This window comes from Gavia stellata, chromosome 3 (assembly GCF_030936135.1).
Source record: "Gavia stellata isolate bGavSte3 chromosome 3, bGavSte3.hap2, whole genome shotgun sequence".
Classification (NCBI taxonomy): Eukaryota; Metazoa; Chordata; class Aves; order Gaviiformes; family Gaviidae; genus Gavia; species Gavia stellata.
Window position 1 is genome coordinate 103,467,985 of NC_082596.1, and position 22,306 is coordinate 103,490,290.

Genomic DNA, 22,306 nt, shown 5'->3' on the forward strand with positions numbered 1-22,306 from the left:
ATTCAGGAGCAGTTATTTCAGAAAATTTCTTTTGCCTTAAATTTTTGACTGTGTCTTCAGAGACACATTTACTCCCTCGTGCCTTTCTTCACCCCCTGTTGGGAACAGGTTGTAGTAGAAGAACAAGTAACTGTGTACTCGGGGAATAGAGCAAACTTAGTATCAAAATGGCCTAAAATAATCTTATTCACAAGTTCCTCATTAAATTTCTGTGTGCAGTGGATGTCAAAGAACTGCTCAGTCTTTGAAGAAGTTTACTATTTCTGCACAGAAGAACACAGATTTAATGAGGAATTTGTGGATAGGACTGTTGTTGGGGAGTGCGTTGTTTATGGTTCCCCTGTCATCGTTCTCCGCTTCTGAGCACGGGATGCGTAAGGGACGCAGCAATGGAGGGCAAACCCCTCTATCACTCGGCCACGAAAAAAAGGACCGTACCCTGTAGTGGCAAGGTCATCTCGCTGCTGGACGCTGCCGGCACACTGTTCTGCCTCTTTTGGTGCAGAGTTTTTTTGTCGTCCTTTTTAAAACTGATTATAAAGGGGCATAACAGCCAAAGTCTTCTGCCTCCAGCAGCAGCTGGGTGCCAGGGTGTTCGGCAGCAATGCCAGCCGAAGATATTCCCAATCATCTTTTTTTCCCCCACTCATTCTTGCCCCCTCCATTGTACTGACAGAATGGTCTGTGGGATTATGTTTTGAAGCGAATAAGGGAACAGATCTGGCTTAAAATGCAGGCTTGTTCTTTTTTTTTGTGTAAAATCTTAAAAAAAAAAAGAAAAGCCCACGTTTTGTGGCTTCAATGAGAAATGCTTCAGGGAGCTAAACATTTGTCCTGCTGTAGCTTGAGGGGGATGAGAGGGGCTTAAACTTCTATTGGGAAGTGTGAACAATTTGTGAATGCATACCTGTGTCACCGCCAAACTCTTCATGACAGAGCAACTTACTTAAATCTGCTACCATGACGTTTCTTTCCAGATTTTGAAGAGACGTTGTCTATGGAGCATTAAACTGCAGACACAAGGGGTTCAGAAACTCTGTGGTGTTCAGAACTGCGTCTTCCATAACGACCACTGCTTGTGTCGAAGCGGGGATTTATCTGTGGTCAAACTAAACAGCTGGGAAGTTGAAGGGGAAATTCTGTTTCAGGGTAGCTCTGTCTTGCTTGGCTCCTCCAGTTACAAGTGCCGTAATCAGTAAGGCAGTCTGCGAGCACTCAAGTGAAACTCTGTACTAGTCTCACTCCCTATAAATTCTTCCTGCTAATGCAATGAAGTCATTTGTGTGGAAATTCCTCTGGTTTGGTCACCGTATACAGTAATTTAGATCTGTGCAGACGTGTAAGTAGAGTGAGTTTTGGTTTAAAGGTTGTGAGAGAACACTGCAGGCATGCAGGATCTGGAAAACCTTCTGCTACCAGAAGTCCTTTTATTTTCCCTTTCCCTAGAAAGTCATATGGAGATTGAAATTATTCCCAGCTTCATCAACCTACATTTTTTAAAAAAAAGTGGATGAATTTCCATAGTTAACTTTACAAATGCCAGTGTGCTTAAATGATGTTTAGGGTAGCTAATGAGACGTTATAAGTTGAGATTTTTCTGCTACGACTGGCCAGAAATTTGTGAATTGTTTGTTGGGGATAAGGGTTGTTACTGGTGAATGGTCACATCTTCACAAACACAGACACATAAATTATTTCAATGAATTTTTTTGATCAAAATTGTTCGTCTGGAAAGGGCAGAATTTATGCTGAGAGGAGATGCTTCCTGACCTGACTGGGCAATAGCCTCGTGACTGGGTGCTCCCTCAGGACATGGAGAAACCTAGGTGGCAGGTCCTTAATTCAAATCAGAGATGTTAAAAATTTGAACCTACTTCCCAAATCCCATCTGCATGTTTGCCTCTCTCTTCATCCTCCCCCAGATTTTCCAAAGTGTTGCTTTTGTTCCAGCATAGAACAAAAACCCAGAAATACCAATTTCTATTTTTTTTTTTTCAAAACAGGATTCTTGTTCACCAGCTTCCCCTATTATTCTGAACTACAATAGATACTTGAAAGGAAGCCCTATGAAATAGAGTAGATTGTGCAGTCATTTTGAGATATTAGCATCTTTGTAACGCAGTTCAGATAGTTAAAGAAAACACGTCTGACGTCTTCGTGTGTGTAGCAGGGACTGGGCAGATGAGAGAGGCAAATGAAAAAAAGAGCAGAAAGCTTCCTACAATTTCCTACATGCTTGTGATGATTTTGAAGCATTAAACCATCGATACTAAACCAGGTCGTTCTGAGGTTAACTGAGGCAATTGCCAAAAGGTGTTTAGCAGGCCACATGACATTATTTTAGCAAAGGAGGCAGCTGCGCCAGGTGTTATTCTGTTTGGATGCTAAATTAGTAGGGCCAGTTTGGGGGCTAGAATTTGTCTTGGCTGGTGGTGGGTTACCTAGGAAACAAGGATTAAACTTTCCCCCAAAATATCCTAAATGAGGAGAGGAGTTTCTATTTTAGGAAGAGTGTTTAGCTTTGTGTTGTATACGTGCTTACACATGCATGTATGCGTGCCTGACTTCAGTATCTGGGGAAAAAAAAATAATCACATAAATGCTTTCTTTTTGTGCTGTCTTCGCAATAGAGGCAATAAGGTCTCAGGTACGTCAAGCTCAGAGAATGCTGAAAAGGAGGGGGATCATTTATCTTTAGGTAAGTTACTGGCTATTCAGCATTTTCTGCAGAGATCTGCAGTTCAAAAGGAGGGGTGAAGTATTACCTGACGGTTACTTCCAGAGTTTCTGGGAGTAACTTGCTGTCTTATAGGTGCGCCCTGGCATTGCAATACCTGGCATGGTGGTGTGTGAGGTAGCCTGCATCTGAGCTAATGCACAGCTTGGTTTTGTAATATTTAGAAGAACTTTAATTGCAGTCTTCGAATGAGGAAGAGTATGGTAAGTGCATATTGTTTCTAATGCTGTAGTAGTCTTAATATGTTCTGAGACTTAAGCTTCAAAGAATAAGTTTCAGTACTATTCAACATAAATTCAACTGTTTTCCTAGAGAGTCTATAACTCCAACTACAAGAATCTGGAGCCACGGCTGCTTGCTCTGCAGTGCTTTACTTACTCCATTTTAGTCTTTTGTCTGGAGGCCTTTGTGTACTGCCTGGTAAGGCTGTGGGTGATAGCTTAGATAAACCATGCTGAGGATAGTGTAAAATATTGTTAAAACCATTGTAAAAATAGTAACTTGGTACTACGCGTTCTTCTTGCTGTGACATTCTCATCATCCCTGCTTAGCTTGCTGTCAGAAGAAGAAGTCTCTTTCTATCGTTAGCGTAGGAAGGCGTATCTAGCCAAAAGAAGAGCGAGCTTGGCTCTAATCTGCCGCCTCCATCATTAGCGCAGTTGGGAGCAAAGGCCGTACTTCAGAGCTGTGCTTGCCGGTGAAGGGTTAGAGGATTTATTTCTTTAGTTTGACTTGCTTTGGGATTTTTGATGCTCTTGGCATAGGAGGTGAGCAGAGTCGGGAGTGTTTGTAGTGAAAGCGTTGGCTGCCCAGAGTCATCAAAACTGTGCTGTGGCACTCCCTGGGCTTCCCATTTCACTCCCGTGCTGCTCCTTGGGAGGAGGGCTTCCTCCTGAAGTCGTGCTCTCTCTGTCTCACGTGGTTTCTAAAGCTGTTTATGCAGCTCACACTCCACCTTTCAAACACATAGCTTATTTTCCGTAGCACTAATTCCTTTGGGCCACAGCTGCCTCATTCCAGTGGCTTTCCTAGCCCCGTGATCTGCCTAGTCATTAGGCTGTTCTCCTTCATCTGTCATCTTGTAGGTCAGCTAGTAGCTGCTTTTGCCAGCTGTTGAGACAATCTCATGGAGACAGTGACTAAGAAGAATGGTCAATACATTGGAATAGAAAGAGGAGAGACTTCTGTACTGAACAGGCAGAAGTAGAGAATTTCAGTAGGGCTGTTACTGAGGACGCCAATCTTCACAGAGGAAATACAGTCCCGTAACTACATTGATTTAGATACAGCTAGGCTTAAGTGCCTTGTCCTAGGAGCAATATTGGTATGTATCTGTGGTGGTGGGTGTCTGTCTTTTTTCTTCTGCTAATCTTAATGGCCTGCTCTAGGAGTACAGGCCTGGTGTTTTCTCTCAGCTGGACTTGGGAAGAAAACAAGAGTTTGGATGGCACACATTGCACAAGGTAAATTGGTAGGGGGTTGCAGGTGTACCCCCTGCGAGATTGCCTTGAAAGCGTCTACTGCCTGGAGAACTCCGAGAAATGTCCTTTCTTTGGAAGAGACTAATCCAGAGTACGCTTCTGCAGGCTTTTTTTTTGGTGGGGGGAGCGGGGAAGGAGTTTGCTTCTGGCTCACCCAAAATTAGTTCTGCAGTAGCATGCAGAGGTGGCTGGGCTGCTCCGCGTGGATTTCCCAGCTCAGCCGGCATTCGCCAGCAGCCTCTGAGCCCAACAGTGGGAGCCTTGTTCACAGATACCATACTTGCTAAAACTTCCTCTGTATTAGAACAAAACCCCTTTGTTCTCCCCTGCTTTTGCAATTTTCCTTTCTTTTTAACGCTTGTAACGTTAGCAGATGTACTGTGAGGAAGAGGTATGTATGTGCATGCAAGCATATTTAGGTGTATGTATAAACACACACACAAATTAAAATTTTGGCAGGGGCTGGTAGCAGAGCAGTGCAAGTGATGTAAACAATTCTGCGTCCTTTTGTAAGACAATGGAAAATGCCAAAGATGAGTTGAAGGTCAACCTAATTTTGTGGGTTTATATAACTGCATTTTTCTCTAAAATGTTTTTTTGTCTTTACTGGGAGACTCCCATAAACTGAAGCTGTGTCCAAAGCAAATTACACTGCGGATAGCACAGCAAAGGCTGTCAGCTGCACAGGAGGTGCCCAGGGTATGAATATTTTGGTTTAGGTTTTCATTCTTAACTTGTCCCGTGTATTGTTAGCAGCAGGGGTAAAACTTCCAGACTAAGTGTAACTTTTTAATTGCTGTTCTTTAAGGTTCACAAAATGGTCAATAGAGCTGTTATTGCTAATTAGCTGTGGTCAAGACCACTGTGCTACGTGGTATTCAAAGGTTTCCCTTAAACTGAAGGCTGTAAAATCAGGAAAGTAGCAAATTAATGGGAAGGGCAGGGTGTTACGAAATAGAGTGTGGATTGTTTGACTTTTTTGTGTATATCAGTGCATTTCTGTGTGATTTTTTTTTTTTTTTTTTTTAAGTAGTTGTAACTAACATGTGTCTTTCAACCTCACAATTACTGATTCCCTTTGGTGAGGAGGTAGAGTGGACCTCATAGGACCTGGAGGGCAGAGCAGTTGCTGATGCTTGGAGGTATGTTGTGCTGGGGGACGGTATGGAAGATGAGTGAGAAGCCCTGAGGCAGGGACAGTGCTGGAAAAATTTCAGCCCACTTACGTATAATTTTTTTAAGGAGGAGGAAGAAGAGTGGGTAATAACCCTGATGGTGGGGAACTTGATGTGGCAAAACAGAGACCCAGCAGAAGAGATTTTAGAAGCTGGTGACACCACATAAGATGAGACAAAGAAAACCGAGGCAAGTACTTGCCTTCAAACTAGAGGAGATGGCTGAGGGAGACAGGGATAATGTTGATGTAGAGGAGGTCTCATCAGACTTGAGCTTCTAATCTCAGGTGTTCAACAGTCCTTCACCAAGTACCAAAACCTCCAGTGAGCTTTTAAAAACAAAGGTTCTTTGTATGAATCTTCAAGGTTTATTTGGGTCAGGCTTTCAGCCCTTTTCTCTGCAATTAAGATGTGACATTTTTCCTCCCTCACGCGAAAATCTACTGGTTACTTTTCGTTAATTAAAGGACTTTGTGCTGGGACTTTAAGGAGAGTCAAATACTAAGAAGATTGGCTCTATCGAAACTCTGACAGCAGTCTAGATGTGGCTGAGAACGACACTGTCTGGGCCAAAGGATGTAAAATACAGGTTTAATTAAATGACAGTAATTTGTTTAGTATAGGCTGGGTGGTAGTTTCAGAAGGTTCAAGACCCTCTGGAATATTTATTCCCATTTTAGACGTGCTAGGAAGGAAGAAGTGACAGTGTTTGGGTTCTACCCAGCGTGAAGGCCAGATGACAATGGGCTGTAGACGGGAATGTTTTAAGGTAAAGGCACATGGAGGGGTGCTCAGGTACTGTGGTGACAGGGCTGTGCAGGTAGTTAAAAGCACACAGAGTTGCAGAAATTCCTAGGTCACAGGCCTGAAGGAATGGAGGCGAGAACGGTGATATTAGTATCTTCATAGAGACTATGCAAGGTGGTGGATGCCTTCCTTTTTTTTTCAAAAGAAGAGTGGTTTGGATCAGAGCCAGAAGTTTTTGGTGCTAAGCTCTCATTTCTTCTCTTGTACCATGAGTGAAACATAACAAGTCTCTTTTCACTCCCAGTGAGTGTAAAAGAAATGCTGGCTTCAGACAGCGTTTTACAGGTTTCTATCACTTAAAAAAGGAAGAAAGAAAATCTAAATGTATCAGTTCTCACTCACTGTCTCTAATGCTGCTTCCTTCTTTCCAGAAGGAAAGAAGAAAGTGCCTGGCTGGATATGTAGTTGATGAGAGTGAGAGAAGAAGTTATGGATCGCCCAGTAACAGGCATGCAGAGCCTTCCTGCTCTTGTCACCCCAGTTATTTCACGGGTGCCCTGTGGGGTACGCAGGAATTTCAGAGCAGAGGATGGGAGAAACCTACTTGCTGGCTGGGAGCTGCTCAGAACGGGCGAGGTGGGGACTGCCAGCCAGCGTGCTTCCCTGTAATCACAGAATCATTAAGGTTGGAAAAGATCTGTAAGGTCGTCAAGATCATCAACCAACACCACCATGCCCATTAAACCATGTCCCACAATGCCTCGTCCACACGTTCCTTAAATGCCGCTGCTGTCTTGAGATGAGGTATCTGAAATCAAGATTGCCAGGGAGACAGGTAATGCCTGAGGCGAATGCCTGAGGATTTGTCGCAGCTGGAGGACTGTGAGTGTAAAAGTCTCCTTTTCAGACTCCGCTGCCTGGGCCCTGCCTCCCGCGGCAGATGCCTCCCAAGTCCTCTTCAGAGGACGTGGTAGAATTTATTTGTTTTAAGATGCCACTGCTGAGTGCAGTGCCTGTGCGTAGCTTAGCGCGCTCACTCAGAGGTGTGAGAGGTCTGAGCTCATTTCTCTTGTCAGCCTGGGGATACAAGCCTGCGTCTTCCAACTGTCCAAAGAGTTGCCCTTGTTGCCAGGCTGGGTTGAGGAGGGGTATCGTATTTGCCTGCTGCTCGGACCTGAGCCCCTTTTGCAGCAGCGACCACGAGCTTCTTGAGACAAGCAAAAGAGCGAGTGAGGGGGAGCCTGCTGCACCGTAGCCCAGCGGTTAAGACCCACAGGCAGGGCAGAGAGTTGTAGGTTCCAGCTCCTGCGTCCTTGAACTGCGTGTACGTTTTACAGTAAACAGACCACGGATAACAACCTGAAATAATTCCCAACCATGACTGCCTTTTGTAACTGTTCCAGGTTGGCTGACTTACCATTATCAGGCTCTTTCACAGCATCTAAGCCCTCAGGTTTTGGATTCCACTGTTGTTAAGGGAGGCGTTGGACATCTGACTGCTCGGGCTGGACTCCTTTGATCGTGTGCGGAAGTAGGCTGTGATAGCAACAGCCAGGTCAGGTGGGCAGGCACTGTGGTCCGGGGTTAAATGATGGAAATTGGAGGTTCTTTGAACAGCAGTCTCCCAAAGCACAAGACTAACCTGGTAGGAGGAGGATTAACTACCCAGGCATCTGTTTAGAAAAGCACTCAGGAGTAGAGACTGTCCAGCACGCTCTTAGAATGAGTTAGTGAGCAGTGTTTCTCATACAGGAGGTCAAGGGTTTGATTATGGGAGGCAGTTTGGGAGACTGGCTATGAATTGATGGTGTTTATAAGGAGCAGGAGGGTGCACAGTAAAATAAAACCAGTAGCCTTCATAAGAAGGAAAGAGTTTGTGTCCTTGGTGAAGCTATACAAAGGGCTCAGATGCAAACTCTCCTGCCCCGCAAAGACAGGGAATGTAAACTGCAAGCTCTTCGTTGACCTCAAATGCAAGAAGGAACCAAACACAAAGTGGGAACTGGGTCAAATGGCTAAAGACAAGTATAAGTGAATGTAGCACAAGGATGTAGGAACAGAATTAGAAAGGTCAAGGCACAAAATGAGATGCAACTAGCAAGAGAAATTGAGAGCTCCAGTAAATAATTTTTAGGATGTCAAAGTCTTTGCTTCACTTTCCCAAAAGGAACTAACATGGTAGCTGACTTGGTATAAAATGCTTCTTGACTAAAAATAATGTAACCGTTCGGGCCTCTGTGTCATCCTTCAGTGAAAGTTGATACTGTGGACTCTTCTTTGTGTCACTTGGCATCTATCCCACACCAGAATCTTGAATTTTCTACTTGCATTTTGGCCTGACTAGTGCTAACCATGGTTATTTGTAATGCCGTCTCTGCCTGCTTTACATTTTTTATATCTGACACGCAATGTGCCTCCCAGAGGAGGTCTTTTAGTCTCATCTTTCTTCACCCTCAAGCTGTGTAGACTTTTCTCCAGTCAGTGCACAAAGAACCTACTGAGCTGCTCCTTCCCCCAGCATCAATAGGATTTTCCAACGTAAATCTCTAATCTATCAATGGATTAACATGTTTAAAATGCAACTCACTGAGTGGATTAAAGAGCTCAGGCACGGGTAATAAGATATAGTACCTTTCGCTGCAGTAATGCCCGTTCAGCTCAATCCAGGATAGTTAGTGACTGGGAGTTACCATTGGAACTGCATCAACTGAGTACGGTTAGAAATTCGTGTCATGAATTTCTCTCTGGGCAGGGTGGGGGGCTAGTGAATGGAGTGAGCTGTGTAAGCAGTGCCTTCCCATTTCAGGGAACAGCAAGATATGCATCCAGATTTGACTTGGACAGATTTTAAGACGTTTGATAGAAATAAACCGTGGTGCAGTGGGATTTCTTGTTTCGTCCTTTTAAAGAAAAGGGGTGATGTTTGCTGGGGGGGGCAAAAATCCCCATATCGTCTTTATTAGTCATAATTTTCTTCAACTGTGAAAAACGTCTGCAATAATATTTATAACTTTGTTCAGTTCTGCGCCTCAGATGACACGGCCCAGGGCACTGGTTGGTGTCCTCTGATTATCTTCTTGGGACAGTTGAGGCTATGTCTGCCTCTCCCCTCTGCTGCAGGTTGCTCTGTGTGGAGGGGGACGGGACTGGTCTGCACACACTTGTGGATTTTGTTCTGTTTCTAAAACTCCTTTTTTTTTTCTTTTTGAAGGGATAGATCCCTTTAGGTTTTAAGCATTTAAAAGTCTTTTTTGCATATACCTGTCACAGTATTCAGCACAACCAATGTTTTTTTCTTTGAAAGTATATAGCTCCTATTACAGAACTACTGTGTTTGGACCCCCTTGAGAAGGGACCCACTTGGAAAAATGAGTCATAGTTTATTTCCAAACCTTGAAGTGATGGGTATGTGATTTTTTTTTCCCTCTGAATTTTTCAAACCATTTGTCAGAGAAGATAAGCTTCAGCCTTGGTTAAAAAGAAGCAATCATGTGGCAAAACAGTTTAGCAGTTCAAGTAAGGGTCAGAGAAACTACGACCGGTATGAAAGGTCAGGTATGCTGTTCTCTACCTTTTTTTTTTTTTCTTTTTTTTTTTTTTCAGTTCAGTCATTCTTTTACTTCTTCCTGGATGTAGTTGGTAATGCAGAGTTTGGTGATGTGTAGTGTCCTAAAATAGACTTCTGCATTTCAAAAATACATCTGTTAAGTAGAGCAATTAGTGATTATGTATTGGGTTGTTTTTAAGAGAATTCAGATGTTTTTCTGTAAGGTATTACCAAGGTTACAATTGTTCTTACCTCATTTTGTCTTTCTTTCTTTCAGGAAAACATTACCAAGCAAAATTTATAGCAGAAACTAGAACTTACTCATAAGCTAGTATAGTGAAATGGAGACTATATAGCATCATGATAGTTGTGAGCAAAAGAGAATCTCAGTCTCTTCCCTGTGCTAGTAATTAACTCTCCTGCTTCAGCTGAAGTCCTCTTTCACATGATAGTTTTCTCATCCGTGTATGTTGTTATAATAGAAACAATACTTAAGATTTTCAGACAAAAGCTGATGAGTAAATTACCATCATTACTAGATTTCTTGGCTGCCTAATACTAGGTTTGGGGACGTTAGTACTTATGTGAATGGAAATGGACTTCAGCGCAGCAGTACTGAATACGCACATGAACAGCTGGCGTAGCAGGAGGTAATTGCGTGTTTAAGTGTTTGCGTAGGTCCCTGGATTTTGTAGTTGGCCTAACAGTAGCTGTGCAAACATTGACTTTTTTTGTTCCATGAACTTCCAAAACTTCCACACCCCCAGGTAGATTTAGTTCTTTTATTTCTATTATGAAAATGAACTTGGGGAACTAAGGATTTGGTGTACAGGGATGGATATTTTAAAAAGGATCCTTGAGCACGTGGGGAATGCAGGAGGCGAAACACAGTGTATGCAGGGCAGCCCTGACAGCTGCTGGGAGGATTTAATGAGTGAGGGGCCAAGGGTCCTGCGTGCCCGAGGCAGCACGGCAACCAAATCCAGACTAACGCTGGCAAGTCCAGCATTCGAGGTGCAATGACTATATAGCTACCTTGAGAGCCAAGAGGGTCTCTTCTAGGGCTGGAACTGTCTGGAAGAGTGTGCTTCATGTGTTCTTGTGTACGGCTGCCACCAGCTGCCAGTTTTCAGGTATTGTTCTGAGACAGTATCTGTTGAACACTGTATCCAAGTTGAATGACCCTTGCTGGAAAGTAAATGCAAGTTTTCCACCCAGCATGTTTGAATGCGAGAGCTCTGAATTAAAATGCAACACTTGACTTTTTAAGGGTTGAAAGCCACTGTCTATGAAGAAACTAAAGGCTGTGTGAGAACATCTCGGAATCAAGGTTTAAAGAAATAATCTGGTAGAAGTAGCAGTTACATCTTACTCAAAAGCCATCAGTAGCTCTCCTTTTCCAGAATGGAGGTTGCTTTTTTAAATGGCCTGTAGCCTCACCAACTCTACCTTTCTCTTCATCCTCTTTTCGTCTGCTGTTCATTATTCTGTCCCCACTGTAAGCCCAAATGCCTCTGTCCCAGAGAGCATCTCTTGTGAGCACAACAGTTGCGTAGTGTCAGATTTGTTGTGTTGGTTAAGGTCATTTGCTTGGTACTGCTCATGAAGCTGGCAAAATTAGTGTGAATTTGCTGTTATGCCTCTTGCTATTTTATGTTATGCAGATGTAGGTCAGGCAAAGTGAAAGGAATGGGAGTTTTGGGTGTCTCTTATTCCTTCTACCTTGTCAGCCGTTCTCGTTGACTCTGCTCCTCTCCAGAAAATGCAATAGAGAGAAATTAAAATGGATAATGTTTTTCCTGTCGTTGTGGTTGTCTTGTCCCTTCTTTTTTCTGCTTCATTCTGTTCCGTCCTTCCTTTGTCTCCACAAAGGCAGGCCTTCACAAAGCTCCAGAAATGCGTCATGCTCACATGCTGTGTGGGCTGTACCAGCACTGGGTCTACCCTTTATTTAGTCTTGTGTCCCTGAATTCTGAGGCTGAGGAGCCACTGCCATTACATACTGAAGGTCAACATTACATTGACAGTGGTTTTGCCACAGATTATTTAATTTAGTCCTGGGTGATGGCTGACCATGGGTCAGGCTGGGTATGGCTCCTGGCCAGCTTTGCCTTCCTCTTTGTGTGGCAAAGTAAAATGATTCAGCTGGATGCAGTCAGTAGTTGTCTTGAGGCATGGGTTTGCCGAGTATGAAGAAGGGGAGACTAGTTAATAAAGAATGAGGGCCAGACTGATAATGATATGAAAGTGTGAAAAGATGCAGAAAATGAAACTATTATTTGGCATGGATATGTTTGCTTAGGCAGCTAAGTGCCTGTACAGATTTATTCCTATTTCGCTGGATTTGTTGGTAGTGATAGTCAACGTCTTCCTTGCCTGAGTTAACAGCAGGACTTTTTTGTAGCATTCTGTACTTCCACTGAGGAGGCAATGACAGAAATCTTGTAGTGATGTGCTGGTGTGTTGCACGTATTTGGGCTGTTAGAACAATGGTTCATCGTCTTGATAATTAACAGAATCCAGTTGGTCTGACGTAGGTACTTTTAACTTCAAGTGCTTTTAAGAAAGGAAGACATGAACAGCATCTGCTAATGAGCAGTTATTTCAGAGTTCTTATTCAAAATTACGTTGCTATTTTGCTATACAGTCAATGGTAATGGGGTTGTATATTTTATTATTCATCAACAAGATAGCTACATATCTTCCAGCGGTACGCTGTTAATGTGCCAAGCAAATGGCGTGGTTGGTTTGTTCTTTCCCTCATTCTCTCAAGATAGGGTATTGTGTTTTGTGGTATAGCGTTTTGTTCTGGTGGATGTAGAAGTGGGTGTGCACCCTGCACTCGTTGGCGCTGGCAAAGGCAAGAGCGTTTTGCCCTTGGAGTGAAAAGCGGTGATGTCTGTGGGAGGTGTTGTTCCAGGGGGGGATTCTCGTCACAGTCTTGCACCTCTCTATTGCACCCAGTCTGCACATGGCTGCTCGCCCTTCACCGCAGGCAGCTGCACTGCACCAGGGAACAGAGCTGTGGACTTCAGGTGACCTTCTAAGCAGCTTGGATTGAGACAATTTGAAGGTAGAGATAATGACGTAAGAGAGAGAGCACTTGCATTGGTGTGCTTGGGGCTTGTACTTAGTATTGTGAAGTTTTTTGTGAAACACTTCCTATGCCAACTCAGCTAGAGTCATATTCAGAGTTCGTCATGTTTGATACCTGAAGGTCGATGCTTTCTCTTTAAAAGAGACAACTTTGTAAATATTTTGGTAGTTTGGAAGGCTTTGTTTTATTGTTTCTTTATTGAACACCCCCCCCGCCAAAAAATGTTTTCCAAATCAAGACTCCTATTTTTTATTTTTCTTGTTAGTTTTGACTTTGGTGGGTTGGTTTGTTTGTTTTTATTTTTTTATTCCATTGTTTTCCACCTTCCCCTACCCGCAAAGACTGACAGTGGCTCCCTCATGCTTCTCAATTCCACCCTGATTAACCTTGATTCCGGTTGGGAAAATATTTTATTCTTATTCCATTCCTATTCTATTGCAGATTTTGACTTAAACTATTTTTGGCATTGGAGCAAGTTTACAGACTACGTGCAGTGTGTCCTGACCTTCAGTGGTGTGACCGGTTACATCACTTACCTCTGGCTTGACTCATCTCTCTTTGTGGAAACGCTGGGCTTCCTTGCAGTGTTCACCGAGGCTATGTTAGGCGTTCCCCAGCTCTACCGTAACTACCAGAACAGGTCTACAGAAGGAATGAGGTATGGTGTTTGTCTTACGTAAAACAAGTAACTGTGCGCGTGTGCCTGTAGGTAAATCTTTGTGTAGTGTGGGAATACTTTTCTAGGCAAGACAATGTCATCTTTCTAAATTTTACTTGAAAATACAACTGCTGTTGGAGTAGATTCTCTGGCAGTAGGAGCTGGTGCAGCACTGCTGAAGGCAGCGGGGGCTTCGATAACACCTCTTAAGGTCTGACCCATTGTCCAAGTCCAGCTGGACAGTTCCAAGGTGAAACATGTTTTAGTAAAATAAACGTAAAACTACTGCTGTTGCCATTGGCAACATATTGTAGTTCCACTCAAGCTGTTTTACACTGGCCATTAGAAATGGGCTAAAGAGATCTTGCATATCAAAAGTAATAAAGAGGAAGAAAATATTAGACTCTGACAATCTAAGTCACATGGTAGCTCATCACTTTTTCTCACGTACCTACTCATCACTTTTTCGTAATATGTTATTATGTATGTAGCAAATTACATAAATATTTATTTATGTGTAGAAGCTTGTAACTGACATTTAAAAAAGCTCAAATGAGACGTTTAGAGTCATGACTGGGAAACCCTCTGTAAACAAGTGTGGGACAGAAAACTTTAATCTTGTGCCCACTGTTGGGGCATTGAACTAGATTATCTTTTCATACTGTTTACTGGATATCTCAATCATAACACTAAGATTGCCAAATTGCAAAGGCAACTTGTAAAGCTTTTTAAGAGAGAAAACATTGACTGTGGTGCATCAGTGCACTGGTTTGTAGAAACAGTACAGCAGCAAATTCAGTTCACGGACTGCTGTGATCATTTGTGACTCTAACTGTCTTCTCTATCTTTGTTTTGAAATGACTTCCCTTTCATTGCTTATGAACTTGCTGGGATAATTTTTAGTTTGATCAAAACAAATAACCACTCCCCACCATCCCCAAACCAAAGCAAATCTGTCTGTTGTTTGTTGACGTTGTCAACAAACTTTACTTGTTTGGCTTGAAGACACTTCTACTAGGTAGTTTAAATTCTTTTCTAGCTTGAAATGTTGTTGAGGGAATGTTGAGAAATTTGCTTTGATGCTTAAGGCATTTTTTGATTGGGAGCCCCTTTGGTACAGAGTGAGTCAGGATTTACTTCCAAAATATTGGGGTGTTTTTCATGCACACACTGCCTCGGAAAATTCTGTACCTGTGATATCGAGAAGGCAATTTACCTAGTAGACCTTCTTTATGCTCTGGTTTGACTTTTGCCTTTATGTTTTCTATCTGTGAATCATAAGGTCATAATGCCACATTATGATAGCCGCTGCCAGATAGTGTTTTGCTTTTCCTTAGCTCCTCTCCAGGGGGACCTGAGTTTCCAATTTCCTGTATATGCTATTTAGCAAAAAGAGAAAAAAACCCTTTGTCCTTCATGGCCACACTTTCTTTGTAGAACATTAAGCACAGAATTGCAGAATTCTCATCTAAAGCTGCTTGGCAAGAGAGTGCAGTTTAGTCAAGAGAGAATAGCATAAAAGCTCTCGTTCCCTTGCCATCAAACAGAACCAGGTCCAGCGATAGCCACCCTCCTTATCGGCTGTGGCCACAGGTTTTCCAGAATGCATTCCGCTCTCTGGCTCTACTCTTGAAGCCGTACGTTGCATGGCCTCGGGCATCGATGGGTCTGGGGACTGATGAGACAATATACAGCTTATGCTGCTTTACTGCAGTTGGGAGTATGTTCGTGCAAATGCACGTGTTAGTCCTCTTTCTTTTTTCAGGTGTTACTGCAGTTTTATACGTGTTGCAGGTACCACGTATACTTTTTAGCACCATGCAATCCTGACTTGACTTGATGGTCTCTTAAGCGTTACCGGGCTGTTGCTGCTGTGAGAGTGACTTGCACTGGCGTATTACCTTCTGTTGGAGGAGCTGTTGGAAATATTTCCTCTGAACCTCCGTTCCTGTGCCTGCTTCTCTGTCTAAAAGCGCGTCAGAGAAGAGGCCCTAGTCCTGGAAGCACTGAAGGGAGCATGTAACAGTCCAGCCAGGCTACTCATAGGACTACGTTTATGAACTTGCACGGGTATTTACCAGAGGGGGGCTAGTTGATGCCCACTGCTCTGCACAGTTATTTACTGCTAGTGCAGAAATAACACGCATGTGGATGGTTACACTGTCAGAAGCAATTGAACTGGTGATCCTCTGCCCGTCAGCTGGGCCATAATGGCTGGCTGCCAGACACGCTCTTAGCAAGTCTCAGTGGCAAAGTAAAATAGATGTTTCAAGTGTCTTTGTGGCTTTAAGCTTAATGGGAGAGCACTGAGAATTAAGCTGTTCTATCTACTGACCTTTTGGACAATTATCACATCCTGGTTGGAGGTGATAACTTCTTAAACCACAGTAGTTCTGTCAGCTGTGGTGCATGAGAGGAGCCCATGTCCCTGATAAACATCACAGCCTTTACTACTGCCAGAGGAGGGGTTGTTTGGAGGTCTTCATGGCTTGGCTGAGAAAAGCAGCAACGTGCACCTGTCTCAGTGGTGAAACGCTCAGTGGTGAAACCTGTTTCAGTGGTGAAACACTGGAAGAGGCTGCCCAGGGAGGTGGTGGAGTCACCATCCCTGGAGGTGTTTAAGGAAGGAACGTGTGGACGCGGCACTGCGGGACATGGTTTAGTGGGCATGGTGGGGTTGGGTTGGTGGTTGGACTTGGTGATCTTACAGGTCTTTTCCAACCTTAATGATTCTGTGATTCTGTGTCTCTGAATTGGGGCAGAACGGGACACAGCAGCTGATACGTTAAGTCTATTTCTACTTTAGCAAATAATTCCTTTCCTAAATGTACACTGACAAGATAGAAATGGAGAATAAGGTTAAAGTATGTGGCCGCATCTGATCAAGGTATCCTGCCGGACTCCTCAAGCATTGTGTTGTTTCTGAAAATAGGCGGCAAACAAATAACCCTACAGCCCTCCCACCCCGATCACCCCTTTCTGTTTAAACGAGAAGTTGAGGATGTCTCATGCTTGAGGTAGCAGTCATCTCCTGATAAACAAACTCAGAGACTAGAGGCCGTGAGAGAGGTAAATGGGACAGGTGGCTGTGGTGGCAGGCAGGATAGGTTCAGGCTGGATATTAGGAAAAATTCCGTTACTGAGAGAGTGGTGAGACACTGGAATAAGCTGCCCAGGGAAGTGGTGGAGTCACCATCTCTGGAGGTGTTCAAGGAACATGTGGACGAGGTACTGCGGGACATGGTTTAGTGGGCATGGTGGTGCTGGTTGATGGTTGGACTTGATGATCTTACAGGTCATTTCCAACCGTAGTGATTCTGTGTGTGATACCCTTTGGGAGTCTGTTGTGAAAAGGGTCCCATCATCTCACCTCTGTATTTCAATCTGCTACTGCCAGAAAAATCCCCTGCTGAAGATGCGCTCACTGTCTGAGGTAAACATCCAGAGGACGTCTGCAGCCAAGTTAGTTATGTTTATTGTAACAGGGCATGGCTGGAGTGAAAGAATCACAGCTATGTGTATTGCAGTACTCCTGAGAATGAGTCTTCCAGTTCTTTGGTATCTCTATTCTGCTGGATAGAGCTCCTCAATTCTTATTTTTATTTAGGTCTTCATTTCTCCCCACTTCTCTCATTTTCCTTCTTTCTGTAGCAATATCACTACTAGGGCCTGTAGTTTCCTCCTCTGTTCTCAGAGAGCAGAGACCAAAGGAGAAGTTGGAAAGAGATGGAAACTTTATAATAAAAGCAGAAAGGAGGCGCATGCTGAAGAACAGCTTTTGTGGAGGAAAGATAGCGTAGTATGTCCTGGTGGGCTGATGATTGAAAGGTGGAAATTTTCCCATAATTAAGTAAACAGAACTAAGCCAGTCAAAGGAACAGAAATTTTCATGATGTTGTCTTTGACAATTCATCTGAGTCCTTTTGGAATTAGTACTTTATAGAAACTTAGAGCTCTGTTCAAGCATTTTAAGTACTTTTGAATAGTTGCAACCCTGAATAGTATGGTCATAGTTCTATTAATTACGGTACTAACCTTGACAGAAGTGCTTTTTGAATGAACTGTGGTACAAGTTAATACCTATCAAGGAAATAATCACTTAATTTAATCTCCATTCAGTTCAAGAACTATACTAGTTCCGTCCTGTCACCTAGTAAAAGAGTAATTTAATGACATTAATTGTTATCGGGATGGTCTAGAATCATGAGTATGATTATGTTTGCATTGGTTAGAAAAAGGAGGAAGGCAAGCTCAAAACTTAAGAGCTTTGGAATATAGGAGGCATCCCGTTATATGCGAAAAAAAGCATTATGAGGTTAAAAGATTGCTCATCACTTGTGATTTTTTTTTTAATTAATATAATATTTGTATTTGATATCAAAAGCACCCTTCTGCCATCTTTCAGGAGGCGGACATTCTGACTCTGCTGCAGTCGGGGTCTGATGCTCCTTATACTCCTAACTGCTTTTTGTGACAAAAACCAAACAGACAAGAACTTCCTCTGTCGTTTATCTTTGTGTCCCTGCTCCTGCTGAGATACTTGCCTCCCAGTCGCTTTCCCCTTCTAGTAAACTGCAGTCACGAGAAAAGGTAGTGATCAACGTGAGGTGGTGGCGATGGAGGGAAGGTTGGCTCTGGATCTGGCAGCAGCGCTGCTGCACGCAGAGGTAGGGACCTGCTGGCCAGTTCACTGGGAGAATCGCATCCTTGCGGGGACAACAGCTTTTGTGCAGCTCCTGCAGCGGGTAAGCGTGCGCTTTCACGTAGGGGTGGGCAGAGCCTCGTCTCTGTGGGAGGCACGGGCTCACGCAGGCACTGGTGTTATTATGCGCCCTTCATAATCCCATCAGACCTCCCTCTACCAAAGGAGGATGGTGGAGGGTGTTCCTCTATCTGTGACAAAGCGGTGGGCGTGCTGTTGTACACAGGGACGTGTTAACCCTGGGACTGCACGAGGGTGGATTTGCTCCAGGGCAGCCTGTTGTATTGCATTCCTGTCTGTTGCCCTGCCCTGCTCTGCTCTGGGAAAAAAGCCTGCCTTTTGTTGGAAGTGTTTTCACAAAAGCTCATCAAAATCACCTGGCAGTGACCCTTTTTGACTGTCAGCTGCTGCTCCAACCCCAGGAGGCAACGGTTTCTTTTCGTCAGTGCTCGGAGTTCAGAGCCGCTGGATGGCAGAATCTCCCCAGCTCCAAGAAGGAGGTGTGGCAGCAGGGCTGAGCTGGGCTGCGTTATCTTGAAGGCTCACAAGCCGCACTCCAGGTGATACTCAAATGTGCCCATTGGTGGTTTGCTTGGAAGCATGTGGGTCCAAAAAGCAAGGTCCTTTTGCAGCGGTTGTTGAGCTCCTGGTGCACCCTGTTGCCTCTTCCCCGGCTGCATGCTGGGTGCGAGGCAGCACGTGCTGCGCCTGGCTCGGGGCCGCGCGCGCAGCTGCAGGGTCGGAGCGGCAGAACCAGGCAAGGGCTGTGTCCTCCCTCTGCGAGCTGTTTCCCGGGTCTCTCTTCTAGCCCGTGGTCTGTTTTCAGTCTGCTTGAAAGGAACCTCCTTTCTGCACGTCCTCTGCCTGTTGCGTTTGGCTGACGTTGGGTCAAAGGCTCAAATGCCACCCAGAGACAGCTGGCATGATCAGTTACCCTGCTTATGTGTTGAGATGAGCCTCTCGTGAGAAATCGGGCCTGAAAAGGCTGAATGAGGAAAATCTCAGTGTTGCATTCAATCGGATTATTGTGCGAGGAAATAAAGAAAATGTTAATTTAGTCCCTCCTGTGGCAGTACTGGGTCGATCACTGTGATTATCCTGTTTTAAAACCCACAAGTCACTGAAGGAGAAACAGCATTTATTGTCTTAGAAGCTGCTGGAGCCACAAGTTGCAAATTTTAAGAATGCTTTTCCATTCAGAAGTGTTTTATGAGGTGCGCTGCAGCTGTGAGCTAGTTACGAGCAGGCGTTTATCTGAAATGTAGCCAGTGAAATAAGTGCAGTGTAAAGAGGTATGAAGGAAAGAAATTATATTAAATGTATATCCTGAGATATTATTTCCTCTTTTCCCCTGTAGATAATATTAAAAATACTACAAGACAGTATTTCTTGGGAAGGTAAAATTTTGTTGTGGGGTGCTTTTATTTATCATTGCTCTATAGCTTTTTCCATTATGACACATGCAGCTCTTTATATCATTTTTTAAGAGGCGCTTTTGACTTCTGAGGGCAGCGTTTGTCCCAGAGACAAATCCCACCTTTATTCAAACTCTGTGAAGATTAATGCCAGCAGCTAGATTTTTCTGCCTGTGTTGGATTAGCCAGGTGCTGTGATGAACAGATGTAGAAGGCTTTATTCGGGACTGGCTAACCGATGTCTGGCCACCTCCTCTGGTGAGACTGGAGATTTAAGGAGATTGGGTAAGTGTTCTAAAAATGCCATTGCTGTGGTTTCTTGGGATTTTTTAGCCTGAGGGAATTTTTGAATAGTGAATAGGTAAAACGGCTCCGGTGAGTTACTTCCTTTGGAGTTCTGCTGTTTACAAGAAAACAAAACCCTAAGCTAGAAAGAAGTAGCAAGAGTTGTGGATGTTTCTGCTCGGGCATTAACTATGCATTAGCTTCTTAACTAAAGAGTAAATTTAGTTCCATTGAAAAGAGATGTTAGATGCAATCAATATCTGTTAGAGCAACTTTGTTACATACCAGTCCTTCTTTGGGGAGGTTCAGTAAGGAAGAAAGAGAAATTAACTGGAAAAGGGCTTAAAAAATGTTAAAAAGAAGGAAAGTTAAAAGAGGAGGATGCAGGCAATGGCAGTATTGTTTGTTTGTTTGTTTGTTTTTCCCCATCTCCTGTTTCTCACTGACAGAAATTGCATGGATGAGAGCAAAATCAAAGACACAGCAGTAGGGATAATGGATGCCTACATGAGAGATTTCCCTTTCTGAGTATGCCATATACATGAAGGAGACACTGGCCAGTACAGTGGTGACCAGAGTTGTTAGTGCATTGTGTCCGCTCCGGGACTAACACCAAGGAAGCTGCTGAAGAGAGAGAGCTGTTGCTCTCGGGCTTTGGAATTGCAGCTTCCAGATGCTGATGTAGCAGCGTCTGCTCTTATTCTTAAAATAATAGCTGCTTTATATATTAGAAGTCAAAACAGAGAAGGTGAAAGAGGGGTATGGGAAGTGGGGGCCATTTAGATTAAAAAAAAAAAAAAAAAAAGGCAGAATGGCTTTGTGGATTCAAATCATCTGCCCCAACCGAGAAGCAGTTTCTCATTACAGAAAGCATTGTATAGACAATCATAAGGGACTAAGTTATGAACGTGGTTTTTAAGAGAATGATTAGGCACTAAAAGGTAAATCTGGGGCCCTGGCAAATGGAGAAATCAGGATCTTAAGTGTGAGCCAGAAATACATTGGGTAAATGCAAAATTATTAGCACTACTTAAAAGTGGTTTGTACTTAATGTTATACAGGCCATTCCTTAGTTTCACTGCCTTTCCTATTGCACTAAATTAATCAAAACTGTCTGTTAGTGTGCTTACAAATTGCCTATTTTAAACTATTCTTATCGTTCACTGTAGTTCTGTGATTGTATTAATTTGGCTCCCTAAATGCTCTTTCTTTGTGCTCAGATCTTTAGTTTCCTCGGTGCGTCTGCACAAATTGTTGTCATTGCTGCTGAGGCTCCAGCCAGCATTCATACAATTTTCTGGGGAAGTTTTACTTGTTTCATTGTTTTGCTTTGGTGACATTTTGTCTTTCACCACTGTGGCACTGATCAGCTGGTTACTGTTGTCCTTTATGGTGGCCTTTATATAAAATAGCCTGGGGTTTCTCATTTTTGGACTTTGCATACCCATCCAGGTTTGCAGGAGTTTGGGAAGTAGTCAGTAAACAATTTTCATGACTGGATGGACCAGGTTTTGGTACAACTGTAAGGCTTACCACTTAGAGCTTCTCTTCTCTCTTTCCCTTTTCATTTGTGGTTCTAATAGATATCAGGAACCTCTTTTCAGTTACAGCAGTGATCTCTCTGCCTTTCATCCCATGTTCTTTCCCTTCTCTGTTCGGGGCTCCCGGTTCAAGGACCTGCACTTTCTGCTTGACTCTCCTGCGGACGTGTGGCCTGTGGGTTGCTGTGCTGGGGTCAGCACCGTATTCACCTCTGTGCTTGCCTGCTGTGTCTCCCCAGAGCTGTTCTCTCAAGGCTTGCAGCAGCAAAATATGAAGCTCCGAAGACAGTTCTTTGTACCCTGTGCACTCAACACATCTGAGAATTTCAGGACCTGAAGGAAGAGGCAGGTGGAAAAACCCAGGAGGGAGTGGGAGACGTTCCTTCCCTCACCCTCCCAGCACTTCTGACAGTGTGAGCAGCAATATCCTCTTCCCTTAAGCATTGTCCAGATTGTAGCACAGTGTGGACTGCTAAAGCTCTTGGACATATTGAACCTCTTTCTCATTTCTCTTCCCCTGGCGCCTCATCCAATCAGTTCAAAAAGTAAATTCAAAGCAAATGACTTCAAACCAAAGGCATTCGTCTTTTACAAAGAGTTCAAGGCTTCCTTACAGTAATAGGAATAAAGCACTGCTGGCATGTCTAATCAGTGCTCCCTTCAGTCGGTGCTTTTCTCTGTCTCCTGAAAATTTGAAATACAAGAGAAAATGTATTGTACTTCTGTTACAAAAACATTCTGTTAAGTTTGGGCACTCTGTTTTCTGCTGGCAAGGAAATGTCATGCAAAGTATTTTGCATAGTTCAGGTCAGGTCTTGCCAAGTCACAGAAGGTCAGAGTTGAGCTTACCATGAAGGCACCTGAGAGATGAAAGTTTTCTAAAAATGTCTTTTTCCTCTGTTACCTAATGACTTTGGGAAC

The 22,306-nt window shown here is 43.6% G+C and overlaps 1 protein-coding gene across 2 annotated transcripts in view; it reads left to right on the forward strand.

Moving 5' to 3' along the window:
- SLC66A2 (solute carrier family 66 member 2) overlaps positions 1-22,306 on the forward strand; it is a 68,150-nt gene that overhangs the window by 31,224 nt on the left and 14,620 nt on the right. For both annotated transcript variants that reach the window (XM_059836304.1, XM_059836305.1), the window contains one exon: positions 13,226-13,442. In XM_059836304.1, the coding sequence (XP_059692287.1) occupies positions 13,226-13,442 (217 nt within the window). The remainder of the gene's footprint in view (positions 1-13,225; positions 13,443-22,306) is intronic.